At 52.9% G+C, this 13,725-nt stretch overlaps 1 protein-coding gene and 1 long non-coding RNA gene across 4 annotated transcripts in view; one reads left to right on the top strand and one right to left on the bottom strand.

Annotated features, from left to right (window-relative positions):
* LOC102452957 (secreted frizzled-related protein 1) overlaps positions 1-13,725 on the top strand; it is a 270,863-nt gene that overhangs the window by 13,647 nt on the left and 243,491 nt on the right. For 2 of the 3 annotated variants that reach the window (XM_075910928.1, XM_006113247.4), the window contains exon 2: positions 579-656. The exons of the other annotated variant lie outside the window; for it this stretch is intronic. In XM_075910928.1, the coding sequence (XP_075767043.1) occupies positions 579-656 (78 nt within the window). The remainder of the gene's footprint in view (positions 1-578; positions 657-13,725) is intronic. 3 annotated transcript variants of the gene reach the window in all.
* Positions 9,915-12,371, bottom strand: LOC112544159 (uncharacterized). Its single transcript, XR_003087467.2, has 3 exons — positions 12,251-12,371; positions 11,481-11,558; positions 9,915-10,000 (listed from the first exon to the last, which is right to left on the bottom strand). It is a non-coding gene; the product is annotated as an uncharacterized LOC112544159 (long non-coding RNA).

The raw sequence follows: 13,725 nt of genomic DNA, 5'->3' as shown, positions 1-13,725 counted from the left end.
GGATGGAAATCTTCCTTGACTGCTCATTGAAAACCAATATCCTGGGGATTACTTGAGGCCCTGGCTAGCGCCCCAAGGATCATAGTCACTTGTAAATTAAAAGATAGAAGTGGTGATTGCATGTTAGTTTCACTGGGGGGTCTGTGCCATGCATCCCTGCCCATTGCTCCCCTGACCCATGGTGGAGAAGGAGAAACACCTGGCTCATCAGATGAGCTACATTGTAGGTGTTCCGAGAATGCTGTGGTTAATTCTTTGTTCCCCAATGGCGTACTGAGCGAATACCTAGACCACGTGGCCGTGTTTTTCCCTTCTCTGAGAATGTCTCTTTCCTGTAGTTTGCTGGAACAAGAACAGAAGCACTGTCCCCCTTTTCAGTAAATGTGTCCTTCAGTGGCTAAATCTGTGCTGCAGGGTGGTCTCAACCTGTCTGCTGAGAGCTGGGTTCAGGGGCCTGGAAAGAGAGTTGTAGTCAGGTGGGCCTGGTAGGGACTGCTCTGAAAATGGAAACAGTTTGGCACCAAATCTTTCCAATTTGTGTGTGCTCTGTACTGATCACATCTCTTCTCCTTGGCTAGGAACAGCTGTGTGTCCCCCCTGTGACAATGAGATGAAGTCAGATGCCATCATTGAACATCTGTGTGCCAGTGAATTTGGTAAGGAACCATTCCAGCTGCCTCTTCTCCCTTTCCAGAGTTTCTGATGTACACAGGAGGACGAGACACTTGATATCATGTGTGTTCTGTGTCCGGAGCCCCTCTCAGTTTCCTGGGTTGGCTAGGAAGTGCCATTGTAACTGCCACCAGGCAGAATAGAACCTGGGATCTCTGGAGCTAAGTGTAGGACCCTCTTCCCTTTGAGCTAAAAGCCAGCTGGCTCTCAGCTCACGGGACAGTGAACCACGCTAGGTGTGTGGGTTACACCACTATGCGAAACTGTGGGTAAATGAGGAGCAGCTCCCTCCTAGCCTGCTGAAAAGCCACCATGCTTTGCCTTTTCTTTCTGGTGCATGTTTCAGAAACAAATGGGGATCCACCCACTAAGCCGGAAGGAGCTGGGCTGGAAGTTCCCCTGGGGCGACCTGTGCTGTTCAGCTCAATCTGGTGTTCAGATGGAAAGTGCAGGCCCCCCAAGACTCCCTCAGTGCTGTACAGAAGAGAGCTACTCTGAGCCAGGAGCAGGGCCTGTGCCCCGCACCATCCTCTAACTAGGGCCAAGGGCTACTGCTCTGCAGCAGCCGAACAGCGTCCCCAGTTGGCAGTGGTGGGCATAGCCACTCAAGTATCAGGGCAGTGGGGGACTGGCCTCCCCATCAGGCACTGGCAGCCAGGGGTGGATGAGAGTTTTGTGGGGCTCAGGGCAGCACAGTATCGTGGGGCCATCCCTTTGGAGAAAAAACAGAAAAAAGGGGTGTCCCCCCGTGCCCACTCCTCCAGTAGCCCCACACTGATCATGTGAGCGACCCCCTCCTCTTCCCCTCTCCTAACACCTCCCTCTACACACCTGCCCTGCCTCTCTCCTCTGGTGCTGGTCCCTCCGCTGCAGGTGTCTGCCCTCCTGCTTCACCCCAGAATCCCCTGGCACCTGCACCTTCCCTTAGCCCTGCCCCCTCCTGGTGCCTCCCCCTTCCCTCACTGCCCCTGCGCCCTCTTTTTTCCCCTGATGCCCACCCCCTCACCACCCTCTTCCCCCTTTCCCCCCATGCCCCTGTGCCCTCACACATGCCTTGTTCCATCCCCGCCTTCCTCACGCCCACCCCTCCTTTCAAGCCTTCTCCCCCTTCCCCCCTTAGCCCCCAATGCCCTTACCCTCTCCTCTCCCAGCATCACCCTGTCCCCCCTCCTCCTAACACCTCCCCGCCTGCCCTTTTCCTCAGTCTCCACTTGGCTCCCTGGCATTTGTGTCTCTTCCTCTTTCTTCTCGTGACCTGCCCCCCTCCCCTCAGCACAAGCCCCTTCCTCTGCCATCCACCTTCTGCCTTCCAGTGTGCTGGGCGGCCGCGGCCCCAGCCCAGGCTCCAGGTCACGTGCCGAACCGTGCGGTGCAACGCTGTGCCGCGCGGTTTTAAAGTCCCGGGCTGTGGCATCATGCCACGCCACGCCACGCCATGCCACGCCACGCCACGCCCGGGCGTCTCCCCCCTCAGCTGTTGCGCAGCGTTTCAGCATGCCGCGCGTGCGCTCCCTCGGCCCCACGTGGCCCGTACTGGCTGGCGCCGGGGAATTTCAAAAGTGCGGGGCTGCGGCGCCCCGCCACAATCCCCCCCTTCCTCCTCCAGCAGCCGCCGGCCGGCCCTTTGGCGGATGGCCCACCGGGAAATTCCCAGTATCCTGCCAGGCCAGTCCGCCCCTGGCGCTGGCGCTAGCGTGGGGCCTGTTGAAGTGCAGGGCCTGGGGCGGCCGCCCCGCTCACCCTGCCCTATATCCGCTGCTGCTGGCAGCTGCAATGTCACCCCTGCCAGGGCTCGCAGAGGGACTTTGGTGGCAGGTTTGTTTCTAGTAAATGTATGTGCCCCTAGATGTCAGTGTTGTGTCATGGGACTGGCAGCACAGCACAGAGAACTCCAGAGGCTGACAGAGGGCTGGCAGCCAGGGATGAGACGCTCAGGTGCTTACAGCCAGGATGCAGCCAAGCCCTGGAGTCTCTGAGTGGCTCAGGCTTAGCCACACATGGAAGCTGGAGAGGTGGCCACAGTGGGAAGTGGAAGGGACGCATTCTTGTATTGTGGATCCCAGCACAGAGCCTGGCTTTGCTAAACTGGGCCCATGTGCAGCTGAGTTTGGGGGCTGGCATTGTGGGGAGACACCCTCCCCTCCTGTTCCGGTGGGGGGAGTTTGGTTTCTCCTGAGGTGCTTTGTCATTCTCCACGCTCCACAGAGGGCCCTGTGGTTCTTCATCCAAACCAATGGGGTTATTTCTTCACCCCATGCGTTACATGCAGTCTTAGCGTATGTCTAGACAGCAGGGCTAAAGCTGAATTCAGCTACACAACTTCAGCGACATCAGTTGCGTAGCTTAAGTTGAAAAAGCTTAATTTGGCTTTTGGATCTGTCTACGCAGCAAGAAATCGAAGGAGGAGCACACTTCTTTCGACTTCCCTTGTGCTGCGGGAAGTGCTGGTTACCGGGAGTCGGAGTAAGAAGTCCTCCAGCTCAACATTATTTTGAAATAAAGGCTTGTAGTGTAGACGCGCACTAGGTTATTTCGGAATAATGTCACTATGTTATTCTGAAATAACGCTGCTGTGTAGACGTATACATTGGGGCCTGCTCCCCTGGAGCAGAGGCTAGGACAGTGGGGGGTTAGGGGCTCTCTTGCCAGACTGCTGTGATTTCACAAGACTTGATAAGGTCTCTGACAGCCAGAAGCTATGTGCTGTTCCATGTCCCACCCTGCAAATCGCAGACCTCCACCTGCCTCACCAGCACAATTTCTCCCCTCCTCTCTCTGGAGCCAGACCTTGCAGCTCCGGAGTTACACCGCAGCAGGCTACCCACTGCCTGTGGCTGACGGCCCCTCTCTTTCTTGAGGGTTGCCCCCAAGAGGCTGCTCATCCCCTCTCGACCCTGCTTGGGGGCATTTGTGACCTTGTCTCCAGCACAGACAGGTCTCCTGTGCAGAAAGGGGGCAGCCCTCACCCCTTAACTCTAGTGTCAGCTGCAGGGGCCGTGGGATTTGGAGGTTGCTGTAAAGAGGACTCGGTGCTCCAGGGTTAATGTGGCTTCCCTGGTGCCTGGGTGCGTTTGTGTTTCAACAGTGTCTCTGGCTCGAAAGCCATCCGGGTAGGGCTTTGTGTCCGGCCAGCCAGCCTGTGGTCTGCAGTGGGAAGTGCTGCTGGTGCTCTGCCAGGAGCGTAAGTAAGATTAGGAACTGCGAGTGACATCCCAAGAGCCTTTCACCTGTGCCTGCGGCTGGAGGAGAACGGAAGAGCACGTCCCCCCCACTCCCAGCAGGGGCTGTGCTGCTCTGCATGGAAGGGGCCCAGCCGAGTGAACTCCTCGCAGGCCACGTCTGAGATGGGCGGTGTTTGCAGGAGTGGGGCCATGTTGCTGCTCGGTGGGACGTGCCCCTCGTATTTGGGCAGCAGAGAGCCATCCCCACTAAAGAGAGGGACAGAGCCAGGCTAGCAGCAAAATGGGGGTTCAGAGGTGTCTGTGCTGGGCTGTGCCCCTGTTGGACAGTCTAGACCTGGCGAATCCAGGGCCGCTTGAGGAGGATGCTCCGAGCTCCTTGGCTAATGGGGGACAGACTGGTGCCACTGCTGCAGCTCGTAGAACCCGCCAGTGCCCCCGGTTACTCCATTTGCATGTAAAATGCAGCGTTTTCCCTCCAGCCCTTCCTGGCTGCCATTGTCAGCCCCGCAGCCCCCTGGGGCAGCCTGTGCCTTTAGAAGAGCTGCTCTGCTGCTCACCCTGCCCTGACTGCTCCCAGCCGAGGTCAGGAATATTCAGCTAGGCTGATAGCTGATTGGCCGGCCATTTAGCAGTGCCAGGGAGCAGGGGCTGAGGTGGACAGTTCTGTTGGAGCCCGTTCAAAGCGGCCTTTCAAAGACTCCTCCCCCGCCACTGTCTGTGATCATTCCTCCTCATTCCGTGAAAGGAGGAAGCTGTCACTCAGCATTCCCTTGCCGGAGGGGGGAGCTCCCTGCAGATCCGCTCAGTGGGTCACACTGCCATTCTCTTCTCACCCCACAAGACACTCACTGCATCCCAGCTGCACCCCAGCGCCGGCTAACGCAGAATGCTGGGTATGTTAAGCCGCTGCTTTAAAGCATCTCCCACAGGTGTCCCACTGTGCACCAGGCGAGCTGAAGGTTTGGACTCAGATGTGGGTTTCTTGAGTGTGGCTGTAGATGCAGCCGGCTGAGCTGTGATGTTAGCAGCGTGGGAGTCTATGAATGTGACGCAAGAGGGCAGACTAGATGATTGTATTTGTCGCTTCTCACCTCAGTCTGTGAACCTTGCTAGCTGCTCCCAAGTGAGTGCAATGCAGGCAAGTGTGAGCAGGGCCTGGGGAGCCTTGTCCCATCTGCCTGCGGCTCTCATGGGGAGCAGGGCTGCAGGATGATCACGGGGCTTAGAACTTCAGAGTTATCCAGATGAGCACTCCAGAGTTTGGCTGTTTCCCTGAACTCCTTTGGCCTGACAGACTGCTCTGCAGGACTTGCAAGGAAAGCTTCCTGATGCTAGGCTATCCAAGTAGAGAAAAATAGCTGAGAGGCTGTGCTGCCCCTTTCAGAGCAAGAATGAGGGTTACTACACCAGATTTTCTAAGCTGCCTGAAGGCCTGCACTTAGGCTGGGGTTGCAGGGCAGAGTGGTAGATGAATAGGCCTGTCCTTAGTGGATGCTCTGGCTTGGTTGTGCAATGAATTCAGTTAAATCCATTATCTACTTCAAAGTGTCACGTTCCAGCTTCAATCTGTGCTTTGGTGGACAAGGCAGAAACTTGCAGCAGGGAGTGAGTGAAAATCCCTAAATGGGGCCTGTTCTGATGCCTTTCTTTTATCAGCCATGTGTTTGCATGCCAAACCTACGTGCAACTGTTGCAACTATTGAAAGCAAAAATAAGTCCTGGTGTTGCTAGTTTTAAGCAATAAGAAAAAGAATGCAGAGCTGTTGGAAGCTGCATCCTAAATCCATGATGGCTTAGTATGTGAGGCAGACAGTCACAGGTAAACAGAACTTAATGAAAAATATTATAAGAAAAATTATTGGGTTTTTTTTTCAGGTCAAACTAGCATTAACTGTTTTTGACATCATTGCTGGTAAGTGTAACTTTCCTGGAAGGTTCTTAAAGGCGTTTTGAACAAGGTGTGCATTCCGCACGGATTAACACGTGAATGTGCCTTGTGCCAAAGCGTGCTATGCAATCCCCTCTCAGTATGCAGGCCTCATTACCTTTCCTGCTGGTAATGAATGTTTGACTCGCCGGCTCCACAGACTTGGTTGGCCACATGTCCCAAGTTCAAGGCAGATTTTTTCCAACATGAAAAAACATAGACAGGAAAACCTGTGTAATTGCTTCCCGGGAATGCATGTGCATCAGACTGGGTCAAGTAACAGCTATGGAAGCCAGAATGGAGTTGGAATTCAATATGGCAGGCAAGTCTGCTGTCTTTAGATGGGAGAAAGCAGTCTAAGGGTATGTCTACACTATCACCCTAGTTCGAACTAGGGTGGTAATGTAGGCAACAGGAATTGCAAATGAAGCCCGGGATTTGAATTTCCCGGGCTTCATTTGCATCTTGCCGGGTGCCGCCATTTTTAAATGTCCGCTAGTGCGGACTCCGTGCCATGCGGCTACACGCGGCACGGACTAGGTAGCTCGGACTAGGCTTCCTAGTCCGAACTACCGTTACCCCTCGTGAAGAGAGAGGTGAATAAGGGTACAGGCATGCTTAAAGTATTCAGAATAAATAATGGGACAGAGATGGGATCGTCTCTCGTCCCTGTCCCAAAGCACCAGAACATGCGGAAAGGAGACTAATTCCAAACTGATCGGAGGAAATACTTTTTTCCACTTGGAGTTATCCCATGGAACTCATTTGCCACTAGATATTACCAAGGCTTCAAAAAGGAAAGTACATTCATGGAGGGGAAACAAATATCCAGAGCTGTTGTAATACACACTGAACAAAGTCTGGGAGGGGATACAAACTTTTCTGCTGTAGGGCATGCACCCTCCTTCAGCTCCTCAGAGTGGGAGGAAACTTACTGGAGGCAGGTTAGCCCATCACTCCACCACTGCAGGGTTCTTGCACTTACTCTGGAGTAGCTAGTACTAGCTACTGCCAGGGACAGGCTACCAGGCTAGATGGGGTCCAATCTGATCCGGTCTGGAGTTTTGTATCTTCCTAGAAATCAGGCCATATGATCATTAGCAGCCGAACACCAGCATCTTTAATTTTGTTTATTCTAATGGAAAATCTTTCCTGTTTTCCATAAGATCATGTCTCTGCACTGGACTGCTGGCTCCCTCTATCTTCTCCCACCATTTAGCAATTCTCTTTGGCTTCTCTGGCATTCCATGGGGCTAGAGCTCTCCTTGAGGTGTCTCCGATACAGGTTCTCCTCATTGCTGGGCCAGATCTCAGACAGCAGCACTTGCTGCCTGCTGTCCGCATTGCTCTGTCTCTAACTAGAACAGTGGTTCTCAAACTTTTTGACCCGTGGCCCATGCTGCTCAATGCAAAGCCTTTCTGCGGACCGTCAGCCAACCACTTATGATCACAACATGGGTGCAGGAGGGGGTGGGGTGCGAAGTTTGGGTGGGAGGGAGAGTGCAGGAGCGGGGGTCTGGGAGGGAGGATGGGTACAAGGCCTGAGTGGGAGGGCTGGGTGCAGGAGAGAGTTGGGGATGGGGAGTCTGGGCAGAAGGTTGGGTGCAGGAGCAGGCTGGGGGTGAGTGTCTGGGTGGGAGGGGGTGTGTGTGAAGGGGATGGGGGTAGGGGTCTGGGCATGAGCGGGATCGGGGGCACTTAACTGACTTCGTGCCCCTCACCGCTGCCAGTCACTACCCCCCTCTGGGATTCTAGCCAACGGGAGCAGCGGGGAAAGCCTCCTGGCGAGCCTCAGCAGTGCATGGGGCCGCATCCTGCTCCTGTGCCCACGAGGCTCCCTTGCCTCCCTTCCCCCCCTGTAGCTGGAAGCCGGTGTTGGAACTCCAACCGCACAGTGGGGTGAGGGGCTGGAGGGCCAGCGCGGACTCCCTGCTGCGATGGCAGGCCGAATCCTGAGCCCCCGGCCCACCTGCAAGAGCCACCTGTGGACAAAAGGGCCTCTTGTGGGCTGGATCCAGGCAACCAAGTGGGTGGATCCGGCCCACGGAGGCTCTGCTGCTCTCCTGCTCCCAGGCCAATTAGGGCCTGGGGGTGGGGAAGCTTCATAGCACCGTGTGCTCTTGGAAGGGTGGGGGCAGAGTGTAGAAGGCTTCGCGTGCTCTCTCGCCCCCAGGTCCTAATTGGCCTAGGGGCAGGGGAGCAAGGGCAGTCTCCTCCCACGCCAGAGGCCTCGGCACCTTGGGGAAACATGGGGTGGGGACAAAGGCACTCCCTCGCCCCAAGACCAATCATTATCTGGGGGTGGGGAACCTGGAAACACATTGGCCCCGCCCCTTCCACTCAATGCCCCATCTCTTCCTGTGCAGTCTGGGCCCACTTCAAAAATTTCCCAAGTGGCCCCCGGCAAAAAATTGTTGCCCATCTCTGTGCAAGAGGGTTGCGGACCACGCTATGTGAACCTCTGCACTAGAGGCTTTTCTTTACAAGTAGACACCTTTCTTATCTCCTAGCAATCGGGTTTCCTATTTGATCATGCCTGGTCTTTACACGGGGGCTCAGCTGAACATCTGCACTTTGCTACTCAGTTGAGTTGCCTGTAGCAAATGGAGCCAGCATTACATTGCACGTCCAGTCTGTGGCTGGAAAGGGAGAGACTTCCCCTGTGACCAAGCAAACGCTGTTTAACCCAGCCAGGACTTTTCCAGAAGAGTGGTGGTGTCCATGCCTGCTGAGCCCCATGTGGAGTGAGTCAGCAAAGAAACATCCAAGCAACTGTTAATAAACCCAAAAGGCCAACTTGGACTTTACGTTTGACTACAGGGAACAGCTACAAGCCTTGCCTCAAGGCACCGGAGATGTGCACTTAAAGGGAAAGTGTAATATCTAGAAACCCCTTTGCTCGGAGCAAAAATATATAGATCTGGGAGGAAGAGCTGTTTCCCTGAAGTCAGACTGGCAGACTCAAAGCAACTGTTTTTTGCTGTTTCTGGAAGTCCCTGCAATGCACATTACATCTACAGAGACTAGAATGCAAGGAATGAGCCATTATGGCATCTCCTTAGCAGGCAAACCCTGAGAAGAGGAATAAACATTTAACCACAGGCTTGTCATCAGTGTCTGAATATTCTTCCCACTCTTACACAACCCACCAGCATGGCCAAACCAGAAGTGGTCAGGTCCTTAGGAGAACAGCCCAGGGCATTCATTCCTAAGGCAGTTTGTTGTGACAGAGTTTCTCAGTAATCAGAGTTCAGGGGATGGAAATACTCCTTCAGAGACAATTCCACACTGCCATGTGGTCATGGGGCAAACTCCCCTTAGCGCTCTCAGTGTTTGTGGGGATACAGAGCAGTTGGGTTAAACTTAGAACAGGCTCTAAGACTCTGGGAGGTGGGAGAGTCCCAGAGTCCAGGCTGCAGCCCAAACCCAAATATCTACACTACTAATCCACAGCCTTTTAGTCGGAGCCCGTCGCCTAAGTCAGGTGGCACTGGCCAGCTGCAGAGGTCTAGTGGCAGTGTGGACAGACTCTTAGATGCTGTCAGAGGGCTTGTGCCCCTGCCAGCAGCTGTCAGAAATATTCCTAATGGCTTTACTCAGATATTTTTCTAGGGCACGGATATATAAATTGTTTGGGGGTGGAGCAGAGAATCCTCCTCAGTGTAGAGCTAGAAACTTGGGGTTAGTGGGATGTGCCAGCACTTCTAAAATCTACCTAGAGTCCTTTGCCCATTAGCAGTGCCTGCAGATGCACATCAATTGAAATGTGATTTTTAAAAATGCGTATGACCAGAACCAGAGTTACAGCATATTCAGATCACGGTAAGACCAGGACGTTTTACTGTGATGTGGCAAATCTTGAATTCCTGGTGTTCTCAGAGCCCCAGACCATTTGGAGGTTAACCGCCAGATCTGTAAACCCACCACAGCGTGTGTGGCTGGAGGGTAACAGAGACACTGGTACTCATTTTATTTGATCTGACTTTTCATAAACTGGACTGCTGTGGAAATACATGTGCCAAGTCTGGACAGTTTAAAAAAACTTTTCTGTTAATTTTTCAAGAAAAATGTAAAGCCAAACCAAATGCAATAAGCTAGATAGTGAAATGAATACAACAAACAGCATTACACCACCAGGCATACTGCTTTATACTTTTATTTTCCTTGTTAGTTCCAGGAAAGAGGCATTGGGTCAGCGTATACTGGTTGCAGGTGTAATCTGAAAGAAAGTTGTTTTAGCAATGACATCACACATGAGCTTTGTTGCATCATAATGGCAGGAATGCATCCATCTGGCAGCAGATAGGAGTATATTTCCCCATGTTGTCTTTGTTGCTTTTTTCTCTCCCAGACCTGGGTCAGACGGGTCTTTCAGTCTGTTACCAAAGTCTGGGGGAGAGATAGAGTTTTGCACCCTCCATCTGCAGTCAGATGGGATTCTCAGACATCAGGTTTATTAGTCAGCGGGGACACAGCGTAGAACAGTCTTGTCAGCATGGACACCAGAAGCGGCCATCACAATCTGTTGTTGGGAGAGGGCCCTAGAGCCGGGGCCTGGCTCTTGTCCTGTGCCCCAAGCCAGCCCAAATTGACCCACCCCCAGCCAGGCTCCTCTTCAGGCCTTTGTCCTGCTTCCTGGGAACATCTGCCATGACTTCTTGTTGTAGAGGGAGGATATGAACCTTTCATGTCTTGCTCCCACGTTCATGTGGCAGGGAGGTCTAGGCAGTGGAGCTCTGTCCCCACTCCGGCCACCCTTGCATGAAAGAAGGTCAGCAGCAAGTGATGCTAATCCCCTAGTTCTCTGTATCCACCCTGCCATTCATTTCCACTGTGTGTCCTCTTGTGACCAACAAATGTCTTTTTTCCACGTCATTTACCTGCAGTAACAATGGAACTTGCAGTTGTGGGTCTTGGCTAGTGGACCACCCAGCCAAACTTTGTGCATGGATCTGGGTTGCCACTTTATACTTTAGCAAAAGTCTTGTTGGTATCATTAAAGACTTGCCAGGCAAGTGAAGGTGACCAATGTTCCCTCTAATTTTTCCATTTGGGCGCAGAATAAATTTTGTTATATGCACCAAGGCATGTGCAAATGTGCACCACCAGTAGAAACACAAAGTGCTGACTGTGAATGCTGTGGATGCTCTGCTAGTCAGCTTGGCGGCATTTGAATCTCTCCTGGGTGGCTGCCCAAGTGCTCAGCTTACAAGGAACGCTGCAGAGACCGGATTCTGATTTGATTGAGCTTCCCACAGCACCAGAAGGCGCGTAGCAGCTCGTTGCTCTTGCTTTAGCTGCACAGTTTCAAACTGCACATGGGCCTGCCACCATTGTCCCTCCAGAGGATGATGGCTAGAGGGAAAGCTGGAAACATTCAGAAGTGCCTAGAGCTATGATAACACCGTCACATCTGTCTGCAATGTCTTTCTCCATCTACCCAGCCCTTTCTTTGTAGTCCGACTACCAGTTAAGCATCTGCTAAGCTGTTCAGAGACCTCTCTCCTGGTCACTTCTAAAAATGTCTGTTGGGCACGAGTCATTTGTTCAATGAATGGCTCTGATTTTTGTCATTCTCTGCCTCTCCATCGCTGGACTGTGTAAGTCCATTTCCTCTCTCCTAACAGATGTTCCTGGTATTTAGCTAACACCTTCAGTACTCTTGGCAAGCAGCACCATTTATAAACAGTAAATCTTACCTGTGGCTTTACCAGAGAGGAAAGTGGCGGGAGAAGTGTCAGCACATTTCAGATCCTGCCCTGGGTGTCTGCTCCAACCTGTTAAGAGCAACCAATTACGGATGCATTAGCTTTTGGAAAGTTCCTCAAAGGGCTCTGTATTGCGCTTGAGATCTTTGTTTAGTCTTTGAGGGACACTGTCACGTGGTAATTTATCAAGGAGAACTGTTTATCTGGCACTAAAATAAACTCCAAGCTGTTCAGACTGAGATTTCCCGTGAATTTCCACCAAGGTAAACACTGGTAACTGGCAGGTTACAGATTCTCTGTCAAATCCAGACACGTACAATAAATGTTTAAACTAAAGCTTACTATAAAGGGCAGCTGTCACTGGGTCCACCTCACCTCTCCACTCTGCAGCCTCTCCCCATTCGTTCTTGTAACCCTAGCTTACACTTCTAACGCTTTGCCTGCCTCCCAGCAACAATGTCAAGGCTCTAGTCTTAAGCATGGTCTCCCCACTGCTGACGTGCAGTCATGTCTGGGGTGGAAGGCAGCAGCTGTTACACAGCAACATTATGCGATTATTTGGGACATGGAGTGAAGGCAACTGTATCCATCTGAAAGCACAGGAGGAATGTTAGGGAGTCAGAACATTGGGGTCCACACACTGAGGCTGGGAAAAGTGTTTGGGGATCTTTCTTGAGCACAAGTGGTGAGGACCCTCCTGTTGCCTTCACGGGGAAGGTAGCACCTCCAGCAGCCCTGACTCACAGGGAAGCAGCACTTACCGGAGCATCCAAGGGTTCCTTGAATGCTGCTCCTCTGAGAACTGCCAGACCTTGCTCCACTTGTGATGTCTGATGGGGTCATGGCTGCCGGTGCTTCCTGGAGGATGCCCAGAGAGCTTTCTGTTGGCACTGTCCGGATCCCTGATAATGAACCCCAGGAACAGAATAGCTTCTCTTCACAATGCAATTTTCTCCTGGTTATGAATAGAAAGCATCTCCTGCTGTAACGAACTGGGTGATGTGAAACCAGTGCTGCTACATTTCCAGCTGTGTTGATAGATCAGTTCTCTCCTCCGCACCAGCTCTCGAGGGCCAAATAACCTGCAAAAGACTTTCCAGCTCCCTGACAAGGTGAATTGCCTCCATGGGGCAAGCCTGGAAGGAGAGAGCCCGGCATGCTTCATAGGAGGGAGAAGATAGAGGAGAACATTCGCCTAACAGCCCATCTAACACTGGCTGCAAAGCTCAGCCCTGCTGGGAATCCCAGAGTCAAGGGCAGGACCGTGCACAGCTAAGCTGAGGCCAGAGGAGCTGCTTTTCCTTAGGTCCTTTTGCATGGACCATCTCCCTTCATAACATCAAAGATGCTGGGAAGAGATGGAGCTTTGACTGGCTCTTCCAGCCCTCAAAATCCGTGAGACTCTTCTTTCCTTAAAACCTACAGTGAGAACTGCTGTTGTACGGTAACATTCAAAGACCCATATCCATTGTGACAGACTTGGTACAAGTGAGCGGTGCAATGCCCTGCTCTGCCGCGGCCACTCCTGAGTTCTCTGTGCAAGGATCCCGGGACTGCTGTACAGCTGTACCCAGCTTTCAAAACCAAGCTGATGGCTGAGATTGGTTTTAGTGGCCCCTGCCCTTCCTGCAGAGGAAACCTGTGGAGAGCTGCAATGTGCCCTTCCAGGGCTACCCTCCAGGGGTTTCAGAAGGACACAAGATAGGAAGCTTCTTCAGCCAGTTTTGGCAATTGAAGGGTCTCCCTTAATCTCTGTTCTCCCTCCCCTGCTGCAACTGTCACTTAGGCTCTGGTAGTTCTGGCTCTGCTTTCGTTAGGCTGTCTGCTCCCCCGGAGAGGGACTGTCTCTGTGCTTGCAGCGGGGGGCCATTCTTGGACAGGGTGGGTAGGCAGCAATGGGCTCTGGGGAGGGGGCGTTGTGCGGCATGCAGGATCCGAGAGCAGTCTGGGAACGGGGAGTCAGAAACAGAGCAGTGACTTGCACAGCACTGTGAGCAGACTGACTGACCCACGGACCACACAGGGTGCTCAAGGGCTTAAGGCACTAACCAAGCCCGTCTGTCCTTAGCCACTCCCTGGCGAGAAGCTGGGTACTCTTACTCCTGCACATCACCTAGCTGTCTCAGCTCTTCCTACCTCCTTAGAGCCACCAGTGGACGGGATGTCTCCCTGCAGAGGTGGCTGGGCCCAGTACTGCAGGCCGCTGTCCTGACGTGGAGAGGGAATCTAATAATGA

Source organism: Pelodiscus sinensis, chromosome 28 (genome assembly GCF_049634645.1).
Source record: "Pelodiscus sinensis isolate JC-2024 chromosome 28, ASM4963464v1, whole genome shotgun sequence".
In the NCBI taxonomy this organism is placed as follows: Eukaryota; Metazoa; Chordata; order Testudines; family Trionychidae; genus Pelodiscus; species Pelodiscus sinensis.
This window is presented reverse-complemented; position numbering and strand designations above follow the sequence as displayed.